At 38.5% G+C, this 24,586-nt stretch overlaps 1 protein-coding gene across 2 annotated transcripts in view; it reads left to right on the forward strand.

The window, feature by feature from the left end:
* The first annotated feature begins 48 nt into the window (after nucleotides 1-48).
* CARS1 (cysteinyl-tRNA synthetase 1) overlaps nucleotides 49-24,586 on the forward strand; it is a 36,738-nt gene continuing 12,200 nt past the window's right edge. The window contains exons 1-17 of one of the 2 annotated variants that reach the window (XM_075502314.1): nucleotides 49-131; nucleotides 6,069-6,314; nucleotides 9,200-9,291; nucleotides 10,104-10,192; nucleotides 10,506-10,602; nucleotides 11,065-11,163; nucleotides 12,153-12,302; nucleotides 14,785-14,925; nucleotides 16,261-16,349; nucleotides 17,498-17,619; nucleotides 19,467-19,579; nucleotides 20,133-20,261; nucleotides 20,474-20,603; nucleotides 20,927-21,030; nucleotides 22,045-22,142; nucleotides 23,607-23,796; nucleotides 24,305-24,373. In XM_075502314.1, coding sequence (XP_075358429.1) covers nucleotides 107-131; nucleotides 6,069-6,314; nucleotides 9,200-9,291; nucleotides 10,104-10,192; nucleotides 10,506-10,602; nucleotides 11,065-11,163; nucleotides 12,153-12,302; nucleotides 14,785-14,925; nucleotides 16,261-16,349; nucleotides 17,498-17,619; nucleotides 19,467-19,579; nucleotides 20,133-20,261; nucleotides 20,474-20,603; nucleotides 20,927-21,030; nucleotides 22,045-22,142; nucleotides 23,607-23,796; nucleotides 24,305-24,373 — 1,983 coding nt within the window. In that variant the 5' untranslated portion in view covers nucleotides 49-106. The remainder of the gene's footprint in view (nucleotides 132-6,068; nucleotides 6,315-9,199; nucleotides 9,292-10,103; nucleotides 10,193-10,505; nucleotides 10,603-11,064; nucleotides 11,164-12,152; nucleotides 12,303-14,784; nucleotides 14,926-16,260; nucleotides 16,350-17,497; nucleotides 17,620-19,466; nucleotides 19,580-20,132; nucleotides 20,262-20,473; nucleotides 20,604-20,926; nucleotides 21,031-22,044; nucleotides 22,143-23,606; nucleotides 23,797-24,304; nucleotides 24,374-24,586) is intronic. The other variant, XM_075502315.1, reaches the window with a different exon arrangement.

The following is a 24,586-nucleotide window of genomic DNA, read 5'->3' on the forward strand; positions in this document are numbered from 1 at the left end:
CGCGGGGCGCCCGTCGGAAGTAGCGTAGTGCGGGCGGGGCGGGGCGGGGCGACGCTTCCGGGCACGCTGTTGCATCAGCTCGCGAGCGAGGGGAGGAGGCAGCAGGATGGCAGCGGCCGCCGCTGAGCAGGGTAGGTCAACGACCGGCGCCGTGGAGGCCCGGCGAGGCGAGGCGAGGGGTCCTCCGGGGTTGTCACGGCTTGGCAGGGGTTGGTGTCACGGCTCCGCCGCTGTCACGGTGTCAGGTGGGCGCTGTGACGTCAGGTGGCGGCGGGGGGGGGGACCCGCCGACCCACCGCCCTGTCACGGCGGCTGAGGCGTCGGGGCAGGAAATGGCGGCTGGGGGCGTCGCCCTGGCGGCCTCCTCAACGCGTCCCTCGGGGCCTGCGGCGGCGGGGTCTCCCCCAACGCACGTGCGTTGGGGGGGGGACCCCGCCGCCGCCGCCAGCCCCTGAGGTGCGAGGCAGGCAGCCATCAGCCATCAGGGCGTGCTTGGGGCAGAGGCGACGTGTGAAATCAGCCCCCCGCACCCATTGTTGGGTGGGTGCCCCTGGGGAGGTCACCTGTGTCCCTTGGTGGTGGGTGACACGTAAGCAGCGCCTGATACCACTTCAGGGTATCAGGAGTGTGGAGTTCAAAGTGTAGCATGTGACTGGGTCTGTACATGTATGGAGTAGTGGGAAATGTGGATCTGTAGGTCCTGGTTGCACCTCTCACACCGGTGCCTATGGATCGGAGGACCTCCGGTGCCTTGCAAGACCATAGGAGGCAATGCACATCGTGCCTGGCCTATAATGTGAAGGTTAATGATGACACATGATGATTTGTGGAAAAAAACTCAGAGCTTCTCAGTACTGAAGTTTGGAAACAGCTGTTCCCCACTTGATGGGTTCGAAAAGATGTTCAGTGGCTGCCAGACCACTTAGTCAGTTGTGTGCTTATCATGACATCGTCTGCTCTCTTTCACCTGCCTCTGTCTCCCTTACTGTCTTTCCTAGTCGTCTATGTTCTCCCTTGAACTCATGTCTGAACTTTTTGACTTTTCCGGACTTTTTTTTTGTGGTCATGTTTTAATGATGGGTTATACTATGCTCTTCCATATGGAAGGAGGGCCAGGGTAGTCCTGTAATTTTTGGCACTACTGTAGCAAATGGAAACTTGGAATACCAGTCATACAAGTATGAAATACCATTATGGTTTGTAAGGGATTGGAAATTTCTTTCATTCCAATTAAGGATCTGTAGATTCAAAGATTTGCCCTTTTTCTTTGTTACTGAAAGTTTATCCTCTTTGTTTATCCCAAGTAACAATCCTATGTAAGGGAGTCCAGAAACATTTATTCTTGTCGAGGGACTGGCTTTTTCAAATGTGTTTTCAGTATCTTAATTAAGGTAGGGGGGGAAAATGCCACCGAAGGCTCAGTTCAGGAGCACTTTAAGAAACTCTTTAGTTAAGTTTATTAATGGGCAAATAGTGTTTGCTTTTTACGTAACTTGTGATTAGTTTCATTTAGTTTCAGTTCAGGAAAAGTGGAAGTGGAACTCACAGGGCTAAAGTGAACAGGACTGACAAGCTCTTACTTGGTGGGATACTCCCATCTTAAAAATCCCTGCTCTGCTAAAAGCCTCTTGATCCTCGTGTGTGAGTCTTGAAAAGTCCTTTGTCTCTCTTTGCGTATGCTGCGTCTTGCACAGATGAGATAGCTGCATTGGTTCAGTCCTTCTGAAATTTTTAAGGAAAAGGGTAATTCGTCTTGGCTGAACAGATAGTTGGACTTCTTTCCAAAGCTACCAGAGTGGTCAGCCAGAATGATAAATGGCCAGTTTGGAGCCATATTAATAATGAGGCGTGTTGCACTTAACTTTTATGAGTTATTTTAAATCTGTGAAAGCCAAATTGGAAGAGGAATGACATTTTAAAATATTCAGAAACATCTAAGATTTCTTCTCAGAAAATGACTCTGCAGAAATCTCAGAACATTTCAGTTGTCATCTAATTATGACTGGCAAGGTTAGCAGGTTCAGGGAAGCCCAGGAAACCTAATTTTTCCCTGAGGCAAAGTAACTCCCTGTTTTTGTGTCAGCTAGCTTACTGCCTGCTTTATGGCTTTTCTGTATTTACTTTGCTGTCAGCACCTTCAAGGAACAGAGTTTTCACATTCAAGTTAATAAAAGTGAAAAATTTCTATAAAATTTGATATTGTGTGGGTTACACATCTTGATCAAACTTCAAAAGGTATTTTACGTGCAAATAAAATGTAGAAGCGATCCTATGCCTTTGAGTCCGTGTGTTGCTGCAGTCTTGCAGACAAATTTCCAGCGTCCTTTAGTAGTCTCTGAAGCACTCCATGCATGGAAAGAAGAATGTGTGACAATTATATTGCCCAAAGAGATCATACACTGGCAATTATTGTATGACAACTGTATTAATGTCTACAGTGGAATTTTTTTGAAACACCTTTTTAATGTGGGGGGAGCGTTACATTAACATTCATTCTTATGATTTTTCAAGGTTATTTTGCTACCTCTCCCAACACTCATGCTCAGTGCTTATTTTCTGAACGGAGTTGTTCTTGAGTGATATGATTTGATGTCTACGGATCATTCCATTCACATGAGTTAACACTTGGTGTTATGCAACAGCTCTGTAATACTCCTGTTTTTCTGTTGTCAAGAAGACACTTCCTAATGCAACTGAGTAATAGAAACTAATTCTTGTTTTGGGAGGGGAAAAAAATTGCAGTCAGAGAGAAGGGCTGTTTCTTAGCCTGGTTTCCTAAAGCAACAAGGGTAAAGCAGCTCAGACCTATATGTGTCCATTGGCCCTTCTCCCTCAATAGTTTTTGAATCAATTGATTGGTATTAATTACATCTGACAGTGGGCTGCCTCTTGCACACAGTTGGCAGACTGAGCAAAGATGCGTTGGAGCTGTACAAGAGGATGGGGATACTGAAGTGTATGGGGAGAGGGGATGAAGCACTTAGGAGGTACCAGGACATATTGAGTGGGAGCGTGGAATGAATTAAAGGCATTGCGAGACGCTGAGGGGGGGTGGGAGCTGAGGGTGCAGGATATAAATCACAGAAAAACGAGATCCTGTAGATTTGCTACTCTTGTTTTTAGTAGTGACATAAATGAAATTGGAACAGACTTTTATGTAAAGATAGTTTTGACTGATTTCTTTTGCTTAAAAAGAAATGGTCCTCTGGTATACTGCCTTCCAAAAGACAGTGTTATCATAGTCATTCTTTCTTCCCAGGAGAGCACCCTGTGCTTCAGGAGAAGAGCTTTTATTTTGTTAGTTCAGTCCTGTTTGGAGCTACTCACAAAAATGCCAGAAGTGAGAATGATTTTGTCCTGTATGTACTGAAATAGGATGCTCAGAGGTGTTTCAGCATTGCACTGATCACTCAGCACTCGCTCAAACACAGCAAATTTGCTTGTATCTCTGCAGCAGAGAGTAGAACACACCTGTGCTAGCTTTAAGCTAGCTGTCATGATTTGAAAAGTAGCCATCAGTCTAGAAAAGGAAGTTTGGAGCTCAGCACAGCCTGTGAAACCAATGTGGGAAACTCGTATTGGTACAGCAAGCCTGCAGGGAGCTCGAGACTGCTGTGGCTCAGCTGCTGCTGCGCCCTGAGAAACCCTGTCAACAACTGCTTAGGTGTGTTCATGCTATACTGCACTTGCTGTGGTGTGCAGTCATGGACATGAGTTTGAGCTGAATTTGAGTCAGTGATCAGTCTCAGCATAAAGACATCCTCCTATTAGGTCCCCTGGGCTAACTGGTTTCTTTGATGTATTACACTTTCAGGTCTGCTGTTGGTCTTGCAACTAGATGTAATGTCAAACTTTATAATTTCAAGTATTAATGTGTGTACCAAAATTGTTCAAAGTAATTTTGGCTGCTCTGCTTATCAGGGCTGAGCTGGTACTGACATCACAGGCAGTATTTGCCATCTCTCCTCACCAAAATTAACTTGTATGAGTTCTGTCATCTTTGTTGTATTTGTGTGTAAGTTTGTGCAACTTCCCTTTTAGATTGGTTTACAGATGTGGTTGGAAAGCACTTATATTGTTTCAGATACACTGACTTGCTTCCCATTAGCAGCCTGGTATGTGAATAATGGTCATAATAACCTTAATAATATTTTGCAAATTGAGTGTTGCTTTCCTTGCAGTAGATCTTTAAAGATCATTTCTTTGAGATATAGTTTCATTTCTACACAGATCATTCCTGTAATACTTTTTTTTTTTGGCCTTCTCCCTCATATGATTCATGGATACAAAATTCACATTCAAGGAAGACTTATGTCTTAGGTTTCCATAGTTAATGAACATAACTATTTCAAACTATTTCATGTGTATAAACATGTGAAGTTCTATGATGATAAACATCAGTAAATATTTAGGAGCCTGAAAAGTTAATAGTAAAATTAACTATATGAGCCGAAGCTGAATACCATTCAGCTGGGTAAGGCAAGCCCATAAGATCTAGTTATGAACCATTATTTACTTGTTATTCCTTATTTATGCTGAACAGTTACATGGATAGCCCTTGAGAAGGATTGAGACTTTACATGAATCTGACTTTGCTTTTGTGTATGAATTTTAAATATCTTTTGTGACCTTTGATTTTTTTTATTTTATTTTTTTTAATCACTGATCTGTTTTATTTGTTCTGCTGGTATGCCACTATATCTCACATTCAAGAGAGTCAAACACAAACATACTTGGTATCTAGCTGCCATTTCCCTGTGCTCCTGAGTTGCTGTAGAATATTTTAATAATTGATATCCATATAGGAAATGAGCTTCTCATAAAGTCGTAACAGATGATATTTGGAAAAACTTTTCAATTCTGCAGTTCCTTACATCCTCTCCTAGCCATCGCTTTCCGCATCTCCTTTCATCTTTCCCTTTCCAAGAGCATTGGTCTATGAGCACCTCTTTTGCTTTGGGAACTACTCATGCAGAAGATGTTCATGCTAATGTAAGAAGCAACACTTGTGGCAGTGGCCTCTGTCAGGGTTTGGGAGCAGGGACCAGTGTTCTCATACTGCCTCTCTCACTTTATTGCGCTGTGACCTTGACTACAGCTTAAATTACCTTCTTGGCTGACTACCTAAGCAGGATATTAGCTTAATGTTTATACAGTACTTTGAACATGAACGGAGTTACAGACGTTGAATCGTTGCAGGAAAAGATAAATGCTAGCTTTACCTCATGTCAGCACTAGCCCAGATGCTGTACCCTCCACAGTGCTTCTTACCCACTGACTTGCACAGGGCTTGCTGTTACTGTGAGCATCCCCACCAAGTCACAGAACCCTTCTGCTGCTTCCTCCCTGTCCCTGCATTTGTGAAGACGAAACATAATTGAACCTGCTTTGCCTGTATACCAAATAAATCATGGAATTAAAAAATTGTGAGGGAGGAGCATGATCTAATACCCTTTCTGTTAATTTGTGTAGATCTTACTAATTTTAAATATTATACATATGTCTGAGGAGAGAAAGTGGTATAGGAGAAGTGTGGAAATATACAGCAACAGCTTAAGTTTTCGAGTTGTTAGAGCAAGTAGGAGTAACTGAGCATCATGCTGGGAGCTTGCATGCGGGCACCAGTCCTGCAAAGATTTAAGGATATGCTCAACTTCAGTAGACATATTCACAGCCTATCCACAGTGTATAAAATTAATCATATTAAATATTTGCAGTATGAGTGTTTTAGCAGTGTGGAAAAGAGTGACTGATTAGGTTTGCTGTGTGTGAAGAATTTTCTCCAATTTCAAGTAGATAATATTTCTTCATTAAAAGGACCTGTGCTTTTGTCCTTGTTACTCTTTGTAAAGATGTCTCCAAAAAATTTGTCACAGCGTGAACATAATCCTATTAATAGGAAATATATAGTTATTCAGTAGCTTGTATTAAATATATTTTTCTCAAATCTCTTGTCAGTTGCCAGAGCTAATCTAGAGGGGGAGATGTATAGTATAAGGATATATTTTGGTCATGGGATCTCCTTCTTCTTTTAATGCTGACCAAATGTCCTGTGCCTCTCTTTACAGCTTCCAGCTACAATTTTATTCTGAGCATTAGTGAAGAGGAAGCCAGGGTGAAGGCTTTGAACGAGTACCTGAGCACTCGTAGTTATATCCAGGGGTTCACATTTTCACATGCAGATGTGGAGGTATTCAGAAAGTTTTCGGGGCCACCTGTGGACCAGTATATCCATGTTGTCCGGTGGTACAGACACATAGAAGCAATCTATGATGGCAGCAGTGAAAAAAATGAGCCTTGTAAACTTCAAACAAGTGAGTAATATGAAACTGGTGGGCAGGTTATAGACTAGCTGACATTGTATTGGTTTTTATTGCTGAGAATTCCTAGAAGTTCCCTTTCATACTCTCTTGCACGCTTTAAAATTTACCATATCAACTTGTATTCAAGGTCATGAAATTCTTGCATACAGTTACTGCGTAATTGATAGATCCTGACCTATTTGAATGCTAAAGCTCTGTTTCCACATTTCTTTGATCTAAAATTCCTCAGTGTACAGAATTCGATTATGTGTATTTTCTTTAAAAAGCTAGCCACTGGATTGTAAAAGAATATGCGGGTTTTGGCTTGTTCCCTAAAATATCAGGATTTGCTCAGTCCACTTTTTTTTCCCTGCAAGGGTAACTAAATAGTTGTTGTATAATACACAAATTCATAATAAAGTAAACTGAATACTTCCTCTTACGATTGTTATTAACACTGAATTTCAAAAAGAATGTTTGGGGTTCTTTTTTAACCCTGGTAATTTAGGTATTGGTGATGATTTGAGGAAATACTAACTGGTTCATCTAGGTCGTTGTGTAAGCATGGGTGCTGGCATTTTTGGGAGCTGCATCATTCTCCTGAATTGTTTTCCAATGAGCTAGTCTAATTTAATTGCTCTATAGTGAGGTCCTTGCTCAGGGAGTCATGAAATAATTAATAATAATAACAACACAGAGCTGTTGTATAGTGCTTGCAATACCTACAAATTGAATGCATGATGTCTGTCATTTTTGCTGATGGTTGTTGACTAATATTACTCCAATGCCATCTTCTCACAACCTTTCATCATATGTGTTCTCAGTTCCTAGGAGACCAACAGTTAAAATCAGACTGCTGCGAGTAGATTCTGTATATGTGTGCCTGCATGCGTTTGTGCTGGTTATTGATTTCCTTTCAGTAGTGAAGGGAATCTCAGCTGTACCACTGGCTCTAATAGCAGATTTAATGCCACTAACTACAATTTGTCTGCACACTTTCATGGGTCAGGGTTGAGCAATAAGAGAAAAGGTTTCTGTTTTCCTGTCCGTGAAATCTTTAATGTTAAGTCTGTCTTTCTGAAGGATTATGTCTTGTTATCTTCATGATCTGTGCATATGTATCAGAAGTCCTGAAATGGTGTTCTGCAGTGTTCACTATGAAAATGACACGTGAATCTGCCACGCTTCTTAGACCTTGGATATTTTATCAGTGTTCTTTGGGGTCTATCAGAGAACTCCAGGTGTGGATTAGAACAAATGAACTTCAGTTCAACCAGGGGGAAGACTATAGCTGGCAGAGACATATTTGAACAGACTAAACAGTATGCCTTTTACTTTGCCCTTGGTGTCCATGTAGTGGATATAACGTGACACTTAACTTGTGAGCTGAGAACTTTAGGGTGCAGTATCTGGGTTTTTTCTTATGTTTAGTGTGGTTGTAAGTAAAGAAAGCTTTACAGATTTATCTTTTATTAGACTAACCCACATAGGCTTCCTTCCCCGAGGGAAACATTGGCTGCAATTAAGCATGCCAGCGTAATCTTTGTAAATCAAAGAGTAAACAAATCCATACCTTGTTATATGGTCTGTGTTACGGATAGACTGCTCTTGAACTTGAGGTATTCTGTTCAGGAGTACCTTATACAATGAAATGTTTAGAATAAACACATATTTCCATGGATCCATAACATGGACATTAAATGGAGTCCATTTGTGAGACAGAGTACTACAGTTAATATCTTTTTTTCTTATTTAGGCAGGTATTCAAAAAAGGAAGATGAGGAAGAGATTAAATTTTTTATAACATGAATGTTTACATTACTTGAAGGTTTTCAGCCAAATTATTCATATGAAGATATCGGGGAAACAGTTAATGAAGAGCACTCTGAGACACAGGATCAGAAAGGCAAATTTGTTGTCAAAACAAATAGTTTGTGTAATATTTTAATTGCAGTTAAAATGCATACCATGAGAATTCCTAAAGACAGTGCTGTATGTGTTAAGCTGGCAACCTTGCTGTATTTTTTAATTTCCTGGTTTGCTTTCATTCCTAGTTAATGTGATAATTAGTGTAACATCATTACAGCTGTAAGCAGCCCTGTGCATAGCAAACTGCAGCTCTTCAACAGATGACATACTCATACTTCTGTTTGAAAAAAACATGAGTTTAACAACTATGTTGCTTCTTAAAAATTTAAAAGAAAACTAATGCAAGAATATCGTCACTCATATTACCCTGGGTTTTTTCTACTCTCTTTATTGGCAAAATGTAGCCTCTTGCTGAATTGGAGCATATTTGTGGTAAATGAGTGTGTTCAAAAATGCCTTGTGTACATAGCAACAATGTATGATAAAAAGCTGAAGTTCTTTCTAAACCTTTCTGTCTCTTCTCCCTCTCACCCTGAGTACACATACTCTGTCAATATTGGCTCTAGAGACTAACCCTGGTCTCTGGAGATTTTTTGCAAATTCTGTATGAGATCTGTGATATGCCGTCGTAGTAAAATTAGCGGCGTTGCAGAAAGCCCAGGACTGCCGTAACACTTTACTAATAATTCATTAAATTTCAAAGCTCTTGTTAATGCTTTAACTGAATTGCATGCCCTTACTTTTATACCCTCTTCCTTCCTGTTACTTGAATCAAAAGTTAATAGGAATGGCAAGTCAGAGAGTAGAAAATAAACTAGATTGAAATAATTTACTTTGTTTTTAGTGGCTTTGTAGGAAGCTCTAACAAAAGTAGTTGGATTATTAGGATTGGAGCTGCTTTGTCTAATTATATATGGTTTTTTTCTTTTGAAATAACTTAATGATGTGATAAGGAGAAAATGTTATACTGCAAATCTGTTTGTGGAAAGTGTCTTTTCAGTTCTCTCTAAACTATTTTTTTCCCCTAGGTAAAGGCAAGCGTGTGCAGCCCCCGTGGTCTCCCCCTGAAGGGACAAAACATTCTAGGCTCTGCCTCTACAACAGCCTGACTCGCAATAAGGTGACTAAGTGAAAGAAAAGTGGAGATTTCCATAGAAACACAAATAGAGAAGTCATCAAATGTTTGTTTCTTAAGTGTTTACCCTATCAGTAGACAGGTTTCTGGGTTGCATTTTGTGGAATGTTAACAAGCATGTGCCAGAGATGCTATGCCAGTCAAGTGTGTTTGCTGGGCAAAGGGTTTTAATGTACATAATAAATATACATATACTACAAGTGTGTGTATGTATGTGTATACTGCATGATATATAGTTCCCAATTGCAAGTTATCATCATGCAAAATAGCCAGGGGTTCAACTGTAATGCACATAAGTATAGGCAATGTGAACAGAATAAAATCACAGTTTCTTTCTTTAGATGTCTGTGTTAAAAAAAAAAAAAAGTCTCCCCAATTATTTTATTGTAATATAAAATGGTAAATATTAAGAATACTAATGTTATATGGGATGTAGTATCCAAGTACGTGTGAAATGATTATACTCTGTAACCTTTTTTCAATGCAAAAGAAAGCCTGATCTTCCGTTTTACAAAACAAGTGCAGCTTGGATAATGCCTTGCCTAGTCCAAATCTTTGTAATCTGATATCTTGATTGATAAGAGTGCAGATAACATAAGCAGCCACACCCTGTTATCTCTCTTACATGATAAAGCTAGTGGTGATCTTTTCTTATGGTAAAAATGGGAGTAGAATAACTATTCCTTTTTTGTAATTATAATCCATGTTTTCACATTCTAATCTCCAAATGTGGTGTTACTGGCCTGAGATCCAGTCTTCAATTTCTCCTGATCACTCTACCTTCCCTTTCAATTAAGGAAATTTTTCAGCCTCAGAATGGAAAAAAGGTCTTGTGGTATTGCTGTGGTCCGACAGTTTATGATGCTTCTCACATGGGACATGCCAGGTACTGCAGTTCCTTATTTTGGTATAGGTAATAACAGTGCCTATTGGAAGCAAAAGATTAATAGAAAAAGGTACTTTATTTAGATGAGTGTATTACTAGAAAATAGTCTTGTTAGATGCAACGCGTTGAGATTTAAGATTAAAAGCATGTTATAATATTATGTCATTGTGTGATTAAAAGCTTACTAGTAGATGAGGGAAAATTAAAACTGCTGTAAAATTATTGACTCTTGAGGTTAAAGTAGTTTGTGCATAGAATAGAAATAGATTTGAGGTGTTCACTAAAAACACCCCTATATCTTTTATGTTTTTAGGTCATACATCTCATTTGATATCCTGAGAAGAATCTTGAGGGATTATTTTAAATATGATGTTTTCTACTGTATGAATATTACAGATATTGATGATAAGGTAAGGTCTTTTTAAATTGCAATCTAGAATACTGTACTTTGAGCATGGAAGTCAGAGTCATATGTAATTGCCATTTGATAAGCCAAGATAAAGCTTACAATTATTAACTTAGACATACATTTTGTACAAGGTCATTGATTTTTCTCAGTTTTGTAGCATTCCTATGATAGCAAAGCCTGTATTCTTGTATATAAATGAGTGTTGTCATAAATAAATGAAGACTACACATTTTACAAAGGTAACTTATTTTATTTGCCAGTTGTTGAGAAACCTAATTAACTCTGTTGAGGTAGCTGATTAACTATGTATGGTATGTTTAATTTGTATTACTGCATGTAATTCTTGTAGCTTGATAAATTTATAGGGATTCTGAAATGCCTTTGGTATGTAAATGGACTTTATTTGCACTTTGTATAACTGTGTGTCGCTTCACAAAAATATTTTCATGTTTCTGCTTTGTAGATCATCAAGAGAGCAAGACAAAATTACCTTTTTGAACGGTATAGAGAGAACAAATCAGCACCAGATCAGCTACTTGAAGATGTTAAAACTGCCTCAGAGGTGGGCATGGCATTTAATCCCTGCTAGTGTCTTAGATTCTTAGTCAATAATGTAGCAAAGCATCTAAAAAGTGCCTCTGACTTTGCTACCTCCTTAAACTTTCTGCTTGTTTCAGTCATTCTATTGAACTGGTACCACACAAATTAGAAATGTTATTGGAACTGCACATCACTTTGATTTTCCATTGTTTTAGAATCGACATGAGCTATCCATGTAAAAGGCATGCCTGATTTTTATGTCCATAGAACTTGTTTGTGAGTGCATGTATATTGTTATTGGGATATTGGGGAAAAAGCTCAAAAAGCATTTGGATATTTGTGTGTTAGAATTCAAACTTTAAAAATAACCCTTTAAAATAGTTTTTAAATGGTGGTATGTCCATAATCTTTTAACGCTTGTGAGATTTCTCTTTTGTACCATTGATGGCCTTGGAAAGAGCAAAAAGTCTCCAAAGCTTTAGGGATGTAATAAATTGTGTATGCTGGACTGAAGTGGGGGAAGGTGATTCTCTGGTCATTCTTAGAACTACAGATCACAAAGAGATTATCAGTCTAATTAATTGAATACAGGCCTGGGAATAGGAGGCCTGGAAATTCTGTGCAATTATCGTTGCCTGACATAGTCTCTAAGGATAGCATTTAATCTCTCTGTTTCACATTGCTGCTTCTCCTTTTCAGGTTTGTGGTAATCAACTGTGTAATTAGGGTGATCAACTGCATAGAAAATGAAAATTACTAAACAATAGTAATGATGATGTAGTAATTTATGAAGTCTTTCTGGAAAACTGAATTCGGATGTGAACTAAATTCTTTTGACTTCACCTTTATTTCTGATGAGGAGTATGTTTCAGTAGTTTGACATCAAAGCTTTTTATGTGGCATAATGTATTATTCATCACTACCAAGGTACTATGTGGCTAAGATAATGGGTATGGAACATAGCACTACTGTACTGCAAGTTGCTTTCTAATTTTTTTTTCTTAATTGTAGCTCTTTTCAGTTAAATTAAATGAGACAACAGACCCAGATAAAAAGCAAATGTTGGAAAGAATTCAAAATGCAGTGAAGTCTGCTTTTGACCCTCTACAAGAAGCTGTGCAAGCAAAACTCCCTGCAGAAGAGATCAACAGATGTCATGAGGTCAGTTTGAGCTCCTTTTTGAATTATATTTGGCTTATAATTGTTAGGGGTTTTAAAAATAATATTTAGCTTGTAGTAATTCCCTGAAACATTATGGAAATTTTGATTCATAAAAAGAGGAATGGTGGGCCTGAGGACTTTTTAGTACTTTGCATTCAATACAGGAAATTTGATCCTTGAATTCAACTATATAGTTTTTGGATGCTGTTTTTATCAATGACTTTTTTTTTTCCCCCCTCCCACTGTGATAATTACTCAGTTATTTTTACCTTTCCAGTGGGGATTTTTCTCTTGCATATATTTAGAATTTCTCTTTGACTTTTTTGTCTTGATGAATTAGTTTCAGTATAAATTACTGAACATGCATTTATGACATTCCAGTACTGGTGGCAGTTTTCTACACAAGTGTTTCCTTCTCTGATCAGAGAAGAAAATACATCCCAAAAAATTACGCTCAGGATAATCTTTATCCAAAGACAATAGTGACAATAATCCTGTTGACTTCATTGGGCTTTGGTACTGTCCCAGTAACCAAGCCAGTCAATATAACTACTGTTTTTTAGTAATTGGTTTTCACTTTCATCTTTTCTTGCTTTCAGATTATTTGTGATAATTACTGTAGGAAGCATAGGGTATGTGCTCCCTTCTTGTGAAGACTCTCTCTCTAAATTATCTTTTAAAAAAAAGTCCAGCTATTCTAATATTGGCTGCCTTTATAAATGTTTATACTGACCTAACAGAATTTTAAAAACAACTAAAATTTAAGCAATCACACCTTCTGGGCTATATCCTATTGTAAAAAAAAAAAAAAGTCATCTTTTACAGAATCACAGAATCGTATAGGTTGGAAAAGACCTTTAAGATCATCAAGTCCAACCGTAAACCTAACACTACCAAGACCACCACTACACCATGTCCCTAAGCACCTCATCCAAACGTCCTTTAAATACCTCCAGGGATGGCGACTCAACCACTTCCCTGGGCAGCCTGTTCCAAGGCTTGATAACCCTTTCAGTGAAGTAAAATTTCCTAATATCCAGTCTAAACCTCCCCTGGTGCAACTTGAGGCCATTTCCTCTCGTCCTATCACTTGTTACCTGGGAGAAGAGACCCCACCTCTCTCCAACCTCCTTTCAGGTAGTTGTAGAGAGCAATAAGGTCTCCCCTCAGCCTCCTTTTCTCCAGGCTAAACAACCCCAGCTCCCTCAGCCGCTCCTCATAAGACTTCTGCTGTAGACCCTCCACCAGCTTCGTTGCCCTTCTCTGGACTCGCTCCAGCACCTCAATATCCCTCTTGTAGTGGGGGGCCCAAAACTGAACACAGTATTCGAGGTGCGGCCTCACCAGTGCCGAGTACAGGGGCACGATCACTTCCCTAGTCCTGCTGGCCACGCTATTTTTGATACAAGCCAGGATGCCGTTGGTCTTCTTGGCCACCTGGGCACACTGCTGGCTCATATTCAGGCGGCTGTCAACCAACACCCCCAGGTCCTTTTCCACCAGGCAGCTTTCCAGCCACTCTTCCCCGAGCCTGTAGCTTTGCATGGGGTTGCTGTGGCCCAAGTGCAGGACCTTGCACTTGGCCTTGTTAAACCCCATACAATTGACCTCAGCCCATCGATCCAGCCTGTCCAGGTCCCTCTGCAGAGCCTTCCTACCCTCAAGCAGATCAACACTCCCGCACAACTTGGTGTCATCTGCAAACTTACTGAGGGTGCACTCCATCCCTTCGTCCAGATCATTGATAAAGACATTAAACAGAACTGGCCCCAACACAGAGCCCTGGGGGACACCACTTGTGACCGGCCGCCAACTGGAGTAAACTCCATTCACCACCACTCTTTGGGCCCGGCCGTCCAGCCAGTTCTTTACCCAGCGAAGAGTACACCCGTCCAAGCCATGAGCAGCCAGTTTCTCCAGGAGAATGCTGTGGGAGACAGTGTCAAAGGCTTTACTGAAGTCTAGATAGACAACATCCACAGCCTTTCCCTCATCTAGGGGTCACCTTGTCATAGAAGGAGATCAGGTTGGTCAAGCAGGACCTGCCTTTCCTGAACCCATGCTGGCTTTAATATAAGACTGAAATGTATCCTTGCTGATGTTCCAATTAGTCTTTCAAACACTTTTTAGCAATGTTCACAGTAAGGCTTCTGTTAGGATTATCCAGTAGTAATGGGGGGAACAGATGATGTGATATAACTGCAGGTCCCATCCAGTGTTAACAGCATAAATTCCACATGCCTATTTAAGTGATTGATATCAAAACAGGTATCACTTATCAGTTTATCTTCCTTCATCTGTTTGTTTAATCCATATTTATGAAAGGCAATATGATAAAAATCTGGTAGAAGCATGGATTACTCTGTATTCATAGCCAAGTATTTTTCTTAAAGCAAACCTCTCTGTTCAGAATAAGATCTTTCTGCGGAGTTTAAACAGGGCAAGTCTTTGATCAGTTGCACTTACAATTATTGTTTTGTAGATACTGTTGGAAGAAGCCAAAGATTTGCTGTCTGACTGGTTGGACACAAAATTTGGCAGTCAGGTGACTGACAATTCCATATTCTCAAAGCTCCCCCAATTCTGGGAAGGGGAATTTCATAAAGATATGGAAGCACTCAATGTAAGTAAACAAACTGTTTTCTGTTCTAAAAGTATATGTGCTGTGCCTCATAATACCCATAATACAATTTAGCTCCTTAATAGCTTTCAAAAACCTCATATTTCAACCTTATTGATAAAGTATTTCCTTTAATGTGAATAGGTAGCTGTTAAATTAGCACCTGTTCTGTTTCCATCCCAACAATCTTAAATCCGCTGTGTGTGTTACCAGAGCCAGTTAACTGGTGATCAAGTTTGATGTGCGCACTCTATCCCTTCCCCTTGGTGTAGCATGGGCTTATAATCATAAACCAATCCAGAAGTCTGCGATAGAGTCTGTTAGCTGCACAAGAGAGCCCTGCCAACCTCAGCATTTAGACTGACTACTTACCAGTCTTCAGCCACTAAGAAATTATGTGATGATGTCCTGGCTTCAGCTGGGATAGGGTTAATTTTCTTCCTAGTAGCTGGTATAGTGCTGTGTTTTGGATTTAGTATGAGAATAATGTTGATAACACACTGATGGTTTAGTTGTTGCTAAGTAATGTTTACACTGGTCAAGGACCTTTCAGCTTCCCATGCTCTGCTGGGTACACAAGAAGCTGGGAGGGGGCACAGCCAAGACAGCTGACCCCAACTGGCCAAAGGGCTATTCCATACCATATGACATCATGCTCAGTATATAAACTGGGGGGAGTTGGCTAGGGGGCAGTGATCACTGCTTAGGGACTGGCTGGGCATTGGTCAGCGGGTGGTGAGCGGTTTCATCACTTGGGGCTTGTTTTGCTTTTCATTACAATTTATTATTGTTGTTGTTATTATTTTTATTTTATTTTATCTCAATTATTAAACTGTTCTTATCTCAGCCCATGAGTTTTCTTACTTTTACTCTTCAGATTCTCTCACCCATCCCACCGGGGGGGGGGGGGGGGTGTGAGCGAGCGGCTGTGTGGTGCTTAGTTGCCACCTGAAGCTAAACCACGACAGATGATAACAATCAAGGACAGATTTGTCTGTTACAGATGAAATGCCGTATCATATGCAATGGTTCAGATCAGTGAAGGTTTATTTATTTACCTGCAAATCAGAGGGACTTACTGCCTGTTCTGTCAGAAGTGCAATATGTGGAAGAGCTGACATCTGCAGTAGTTTTTTGTTAATGTCACCTTAAAGGCTGAGGAAAAAATGGCCACAGCACATTGTTTCAGAGCAGAAAGCTTGAAACAAGAGTCTTAGACTCTACTGTCATTTGCTTTTGAGCCAATTTTTAACCAATGTATAATATATATAGTTAGTACATATTTGCATATGTATAACTATTTTTATATATTAAAAAAATTCTACTTTTTATCTATAGGTTTTACCTCCAGATGTTTTAACGCGGGTCAGTGAATATGTGCCAGAAATTGTGGATTTTGTGAAAAAGATTGTGGATAATGGTTATGGGTAAGTTTGCTACTGGATGCTTTTGTTGTGCGCTTATACTTTATCAGAGCTAGAATGATTGCTTTCAACACTTAACTGTGAACTGTTTTCTCTGTTTTCATATGCAATAGTAGTCTTTTCCAGAAGTATTGTTTCGTCAAATAAAGAAACCTCAGGTTCCTTTACAAAAGACCCGTTATTTCTCACCGGATGAAAATGTGCTATTCTATACTTCTTATGATATCTTACAAAGAGAGGAGTTAGATTATTAAATTTATAGGGTGAAATCCTCATTCATTAAAATAAATAGTCAAAGTCCTATTCACTTGAACTGTGTTTGACTCCTGGCCTTCAGCAAGGGGTTTCAAAAATGGATGTCTGAGTAGATGGCTAGAAATCAGTTGTAAATAACGTAAATTAAAAATAAAAAGTAATCATGAACTGTTTTTCTGTCATTGTCTAATATTGGTTAAAATCAAGCTAATACTCTAGAAGTTCCTAAGTATCATGATAGATTCCTGTCTGAAATTTTTGAGTTCTCTTTCTGTTAATAGCCTCAATTTTTTGACATGGATGTATTTTTATTGTGAAAAAAGCAAACCTGTGGTTCAAACTGACATAATTTCTCTTGCATGGTCTTACTTTAAACCTACATTTTAAAGTTTTCTTTAAAAAAGGGGGGGGGCAGTTCAAAATTGTTTGCACTGAATTATCAGCATTCCTGGTGGTCCTGAAACTTACCTTTGTGTCAGAGTTTTTATTATGGCCGCAGTGGGACAAAATTAGCAAAGTGAAGGAGGACAAAATGGACTGTGAAACAAACATGATTCATATTAATATTATTGCAAAATACTAAAAGGGACCAGAAGTATTGTAGGTATTTCTTCTCTTGGGACTGTTATCTGACGTCTCACCTCTTAAGAGTTTAACAAAAGATGTTAGTTGTTTTCCCTTTGATCAATTTTATTATGACTTCCAATGATTTTTCTGAAGTCTTAATGGTAAGGCCTTAAAACTCAGGCTCACCTAAGTAATCTTTACAATACTGAGCAGTACCAGACTGTATGTGGTTTCACTAGAGAGCTTAAGTTTAAGACAGTGATTTTTGGGATAAAATTCCATTAAGTCTTGGTAGAAAGTTAGCTAAATAATGATCTTTAACTTTTCAGGTATGTGTCTAATGGATCTGTATACTTTGATACTGTGAAGTTTGACTCCAGTGAAAAACACTCCTATGCTAAGTTGGTTCCTGAAGCTGTAGGTGATCAAAAAGCTCTTCAAGAGGGTGAAGGTAAAAAGGGGAAATAACATTTGCTTAAGTTGCTGAAGAAACTGATGATGTGTTGATCTCTTCAATTGATTTCACTGACGTTTGGATCAAAGTTACTGTCAGAGTTGAACGGTTTACCTGCTGCACTTCCTTTACCAATAGATTTCCAAAGTTTTGTAGCTTGAGCCAGCATTTATTGAATGTTTTTAATTGGAAAATACCAAGAGGTGTTATTCATTCTAGACTGGTTTTGGTTTGGGTTTTTTGTTTGTTTGGGGGGGTTTTTTGGTCAGAATTGTGAATAGCTCAGTCATTTGAGTATAGCCCAGTTATTTAGCTGTTCATCTGGTTCAAAGTAGGAGGAGCAAAGACTTGAAGCTGGGTCTTCCACATGGCTCTCCACATCAGGCTGTGGTTATTTCATGACAAATGTTTTGGTTCCTCTCTCATACCGAGAACTCTTTTTACTTTGTAAACCGTGTTGTGTTGAACTAAATCCAAATACAGATTTTTCTGAGTCGAGCCATAGCAGGGGAGTAGCTTAAAATGCTCAATAAACCAGACTCATTAGTTATCTGTTCCTAAGTTTGTACAGTTTTAGTAGTAAATCATCCGCAAAGTCTATCAGAAGAATATTAAAAGGGTTTTATATAACACTCATACTAGGTGAAATTAGAGCACTCATGCTAGGTGAAACTAGCAGTATCTGAGATGCAGCTTAAAATGGATATGATTTTTTTTTCTTCTTAACTCAAACCACTATAGCTGAAATCTTCTATGTGAAATAAAAGGTGCTAGCTTAAACCACCATCTTTGTGGTAACATGAATGTATCATTTCCACCACGTAACCAGTCACTTTTGTTGAATGGTTGTGTCCTTTTGCAAATAGGAATTGACGCTCAGTGATTAATGTAACTAACCAAGAGTATGCATATGTCAAGTTATTGCTTGTCAGCTTAGCTGCTTTGACTTGTTTGTGATGATTGTCCTTACCCTGACAGATAATGTCATTTTGACTATTACGGGCAGCAGAAATGCTAAGCTTTGAAAGTGGCAATTAATGTAAATAAAGGCATAATACTTTTATATTTAAAGTGCATAATGTTAGATATCCTAAACAATTGAGAATGCAGGTATCTCAACCTGTACATCAAAATCAATTGACAAGTTTAACCTTGGAAGTTTTGTCTTTAATCTGTCTTGAACTCTTATGCGGTAGGTTGTATTGTTAACCACTTTTAGTCTTGGACAGTACTGCAGAAATGGTAAACTCCCTATGTTTTAAAGATGTTATAATGAGAGTACCACCTAAATGAGCATAAGGAGCTAACAGCAAATAATGCATAACACATCTGTGATGGTAACAAAACAGTAAATATAGCTATTGAACAACTACCAGCCATTCTGTGCAGCAACTGGGATTAGGGGTGGAAGAAGTATCCTATGATCGTGTTATGTGTGCAGATTAAGACAATCCTAGTCTTAATTTGGATCCTTCTAACTTTGGAGTAAATTGATTCTGCAGTCTTACTTGTCTATGAGTATAGGGTTTTTTGTTTCTATATTTCTTTTTCTGTAACTGCAGTATTGGAATTGTGCCTGCAGAGAGAATGTAGATGAATCTCATGTCAAAACATAGAAAGCAGTGCAGCTGATACTTGTTGTCAGATTTCCTGTCAACCAAACATTAATCAAAAACCCAAAGGATTATCAAGGTTAATTATGAGGAATTTTGAGGGCTGAGGTTTTTTCTTTTCTTTTTTATTTATTTTTTAAAATTCACTTGATGTGAGGTACAGCAAGGCCAAAAATCAATAATGCTGGTGTTTAAATAAAATATATATATTTACATTTTCTCTTTTGAAAGGTGACCTGAGCATCTCAGCTGATCGCTTAACTGAAAAGCATTCTCCAAATGATTTTGCTTTGTGGAAATCTTCCAAGCCAGGAGAGCCCTCATGGGACTCTCCATGGGGAAAGGTAAGGACATTATAATCTGGATTTAGATCTTCTACATCTTATTAGATAGCATGTTACACAAATACTTTGCCTCACCTCATATTAATAATGTATAGATTATGGATATCTTGTATTCAATCGTAGATTCTGTTGCTATGTTCATTTAATAATTTAGAATGTGTATCAGTCTCTCTGTTTGATACTTTTTAAACAGAAGTCTGCATGCAGGCTCACCATGGCTGTTACTGGTCATTTGTCCTCTATTTATCTACAGGCTTTATCTGCAGTAATTTCTATATCCTTTTTTTCCTTGTGAACAAAAATATTTATGTAATTTTAAAAAGAATAATAAGCAGGATAAGCAAAGCATCACAGATGTATATGCCATGTTTGATCTTTAAATCCAACAGTATACTTTTATGAAGCTGAGACTAAGAATCTTTTTTTCTTGGTAACACTGTATCTCATTTCCTCAGGCGTGTAACTGCTTAGGGGCAGACCAATGAGGGAATGATACATAGGCAGGACAGGAAGACAATTAACTAGTAGGCAAGTAATGTCTTTTTCTTAACAGGGTCGTCCAGGTTGGCACATTGAATGTTCCGCAATGGCTGGATCCATTCTAGGAGAGTCAATGGATATTCATGGAGGAGGGTTTGATCTCCGATTTCCCCACCATGACAATGAACTGGCACAGTCCGAGGTGAATGAACAGGCCTTCAGTTTCTACAGTGAAAAAGCAACGTGCTTTGCTTTGACTGCAACTTACACAAATCCATCAATTAATTTTTAAAACTTTGTGTGTTTCGTATAAGCATAACTTCTTGTTCTCAGGCTTTTATTCTTAAATTATCCTACTTCATGGTATGTGTATAAACAGTGTTGGGTTGTTGGGGTTTTTTGTTTTTGCTGCAGGCATATTTCGAAAATGATCACTGGGTTCGGTATTTTCTGCATACTGGCCACTTAACAATTGCTGGCTGTAAAATGTCCAAATCTTTGAAGAATTTCATTACCATAAAAGATGCACTGAAGAAGCATACAGGTAAAAATTACTTTGGAATTTGAATGTTTGTGATGTACTTTGAGTAGTGACTGTGGTAATTTTGTTATTCAGGCACAAAATGGAATTTCCAAAAATGGCTAACTTCAGGTGCCTTTCTTCTTCACTACGTTTAGAACAGCTTCCTTGTTCTTCTGTTCCTCGTCAGTATTATTTGTATGGATAATAGTGTTCTTGCTTTTTTTGGTAGATGTATTGATAGTAAGAATATTTAAAATTATGTTCTTAGCCACTGCAGTATTGGAGGCCATAAAAAGGCTTTAGATTATGATAATTTTCCTTGTTTATTTTGAAACTCCTAATAGCACGACAGTTACGGTTGGCTTTCCTCATGCACTCTTGGAAGGATACACTGGATTATTCAAATAATACCATGGAGTCAGCTATTCAGTATGAGAAGTTTATGAATGTAAGTAGGCTTCTGTTCCTCCTCCAGCTGTCTAAGCTTTGTGTTGCCATATGTGTTTCAAGGAATAGAATCCAAGGATATATAGGCCATATCCACAGACTGAGTTTGCCTTCTGAATCATCAGGTGGGATGTCACAGTATTTGTTTAGCTACCATTGAACATTCAAGTCATGCAGATTCCACAGACAGCTCCATTTCTCTGCAGCTGGGTGCCCCCTCCAAGTTTTGACATCTCTGAGCAGCTTGGCACTTACACGCAAGATTAGTTTCTCAGTTCAGCTTGCTTATAGGACTCAGTCCAACGGACACCCTCATAACATGTCTACCAGATCAGACTTTACACAAATATAGCCAAAGGGGAAGAGGAAGTATCATTCCTACCTTGTCTCCTCACCACATACATCGAGCATTTGCCTCTATGCCTTGTGGGCACATGTGAGGGGTCAGGCACAGTTCCTTTCCCTGCTTAGTTTGCAGCTGTGATTTAAACCCATGTTTCCCACAAGGAGGCTGTACAGCATTTTGAGATCATTGATCTTGGTCTCTCCAGCTGAAGCTATTCTGCTTTTTATCTAAAATATTTGGTTTGGGCCACAGAATAAGTGAAAATGACTTTTCACCAAGCTGGATGCCCACATAAAATAGGCCCTCGCTATAAAGCCATTTTTATTCTTCAGCTTCCATTGCTAGCAACACACTTAAAAATCTGCCATAAGAACTCGTGCCTAAACTTTTTAAAAATGGTATTGTATTTGAGCAGCTTGGTGTTAGAGTATCATAGTGTATCATGTAGTGACAGCCAAGAGATAGAACTGAATTACAGTCCAACTGTGATTTACAGAGTTATGCAAAATGTGTGGGTTTCCTTGTTTTGACAGACATTCAGTAGATCCTGGCTGAAACAGTGTTGAAACCATAAACTTTAGGAGGCTAATTAAGAAATAATGCTTTTTCATAGTAAATATTGGTTGTGTCTAATTTAAACTGATTTTTAGCTATATTCTTCTTTTATAGGAGTTCTTTTTAAATGTGAAGGATATTCTTCGAGCTCCCACTGATGTGACAGGCCAGTTTCAGAAATGGGAAAATCAGGAAGCAGAGCTGAACAAAAAGTGAGTGGAGCATTCCTACTTCTCTGTGAATAGCCATTGTGTAGCTACATGTTTTTTTTTTCCTTGCAAAATGACTTACTATGTACATAGTGATATTTGTAAGTCTGTACATTTCCACTTAGTACCCCAAGTCTATACAAGCTAGTGAATTTAATCTTGCAACAGCTTTATGAAGTATAGATGAAATTGTTAATTTCCCTTTCGTTTATGTTAAGTACACTGGCATGCCTCATTGCCCTGTTTTGTGAAGGGAAAGAGAACTTTTTTGTTAGATAGCTGTCATTTTCTACACTACTTGAAATGCTGTCCTATCTGAGAAGTGATTGATAATTCACAGTGTTTACAACTGGAAAAATAGTATTTTACACATTTCAAAGTGCAGTGAGAAAACTGAGACAAACAGAAGTTAAATGACCTGACTAAAAGTGCAAAAGATCAGAGTGCCAATGTTTGAAAATGTGTTATTGAGAGAGACAGTGATCTCAATATTGCAGTTTTTCACTTTTATAACAAAACTACATTACTATTTGTAACACGAACGGCTTCCTATATGACTTCTATTATGAGTGAAATTTAAAATAGAAGCATCTTATGCTGCAGTACTAAAATTGTTCCTAGTTCAGTTCACTGTTGTGGACAGAGATGTTGACTATTGAAGGACCAAGTGCAGATGCTTCTGTTTAGTGATGTCCTCTGAAAATTTCATCTTCTACTTGAGGTTGGTAGAGATAACCCTTTCTTTAAAAAAGGGGGAAGACACTAAGTAATAGAGATGTCAAAGGGAAAGGGACAAAGGAGTGGGAGGAACAGAAAATACGCTTCATGGATATTTGGTTTTGTCTCCTTTCTCTACCACTTCTCTTTCTCTTTTCTCTTGAAAAAGTATGTTGTTTGAAACAGTAGTACCCCTTGCGTGATGAAATGGTACTTAATATACTGTATTACTTATTATGCCTAGTCATGAACATTACAAAGGTTTACATGAATTTATTCCTTGTATCTGCTTGTAACAGCTTCATAACACTTCACTTTGTGGTAAGTTAACTTCCAGATTGGTGCTCCTCACTGGAAAGATACTAAATAGAGTACTTGGTTGGTACATAGGAATAGGAGAGCAATACTGTAAAAAAAAAAATAGTAAGCACAAGAAGGTACTAAATAATCAATTTATGCTGCTTTTAAAACTGGTATGAAAAGGTCAGTTGCTGAAAAAGTGTTAGATGTAATTTGTTTGGATAGTTGTTGCCAGTTAGATTATCATGCCTGCCTTTGTCCATAGCAGCAAAACAGCAGCATCATGATAATGCCTTTTTCTTGCTCATCTGTTTTTTCTTCAAATATAAACTATGACCAACAAAAGATTATCTCACTTTTAGGTCCCCTTACTCTTCTAACAGAAGTTCTTCAGAGTAGGTTGCAGATACTTTTGACATCAATAGTAAAAAAAATTTTTTTCCTTCTTAGTTTTTACGACAAGAAGGCAGCAATTCACGAAGCACTGTGTGACAATATTGACACTCGCTCTGTCTTAGAAGAAATGCGTTCATTAGTCAGTCAGAGTAACTCCTATATTGCTGCAAAGAAATCTTCCAGACAAATGCCAAACAGACTTCTTTTAGAAAACATCAGTTCCTATCTCACTCAAATGCTAAAGGTATGTAATAGCAAGTAGTAACGTTGCTATTGCACTGTGCAATTATAACTGTTGTATTTTTCAAGTATGTAGGGATCTGTACAGTCTTCGTTTAAAACTTGTAGGAAACTAGAGATCTTCCACACACACCCCAACCAAACCAACCTCAAACTGCAGTGTGTGCTGCAGCAGGAACAATTTGGAGTCCTTTATGTTACATTATAATTTCAGCTAATGTTTTGTTGAATAGTGGAGAGCCCCTAATACATGCAAGGAAAATTAGACAGTAGAAAAAAAATGAAGTCAGAATGGCAAATCTGACAGCTTTAAAGCTAAATCCGAAAGCTTAGTATGCTTTATCAATTAAAAACCAAAACATCTTCTTGTTAGAGCAGTGAATTGTGAGTTAAAGGAGAACTAGGTGGCTTCAAAAACCTAGTAGATGTGATTTTGCTCTAGTTTTCACATACCTGTGAGTTGATGTATACAATCTTTTCTTTTTTTCTTTTTTTTTTTTTCCTTTGACCAGATTTTTGGTGCCATAGAAAGTGATGACGCAATTGGTTTTCCTGTTGGAGGGAACAGTCAAAACATAAATGTAAGTGAAGGACAAAGTACACTATACAAAATTACTCTGTGTCCTTTGAAAGCTTAAGTTAGATAAAGTGATTACATTACTGATATGTAGCTGAATTACATTCTTTCCGCTTTTAACATTTGAATCTGAAGTAATTAATTGGCATAGGAAGCAGGATTTTTCTTTTATGAGAGTTGGGGTTTTTTATAGGTTTGTTTGACTTAATGACAGACA

Source organism: Mycteria americana, chromosome 5, assembly GCF_035582795.1.
Source record: "Mycteria americana isolate JAX WOST 10 ecotype Jacksonville Zoo and Gardens chromosome 5, USCA_MyAme_1.0, whole genome shotgun sequence".
Taxonomy (NCBI): Eukaryota; Metazoa; Chordata; class Aves; order Ciconiiformes; family Ciconiidae; genus Mycteria; species Mycteria americana.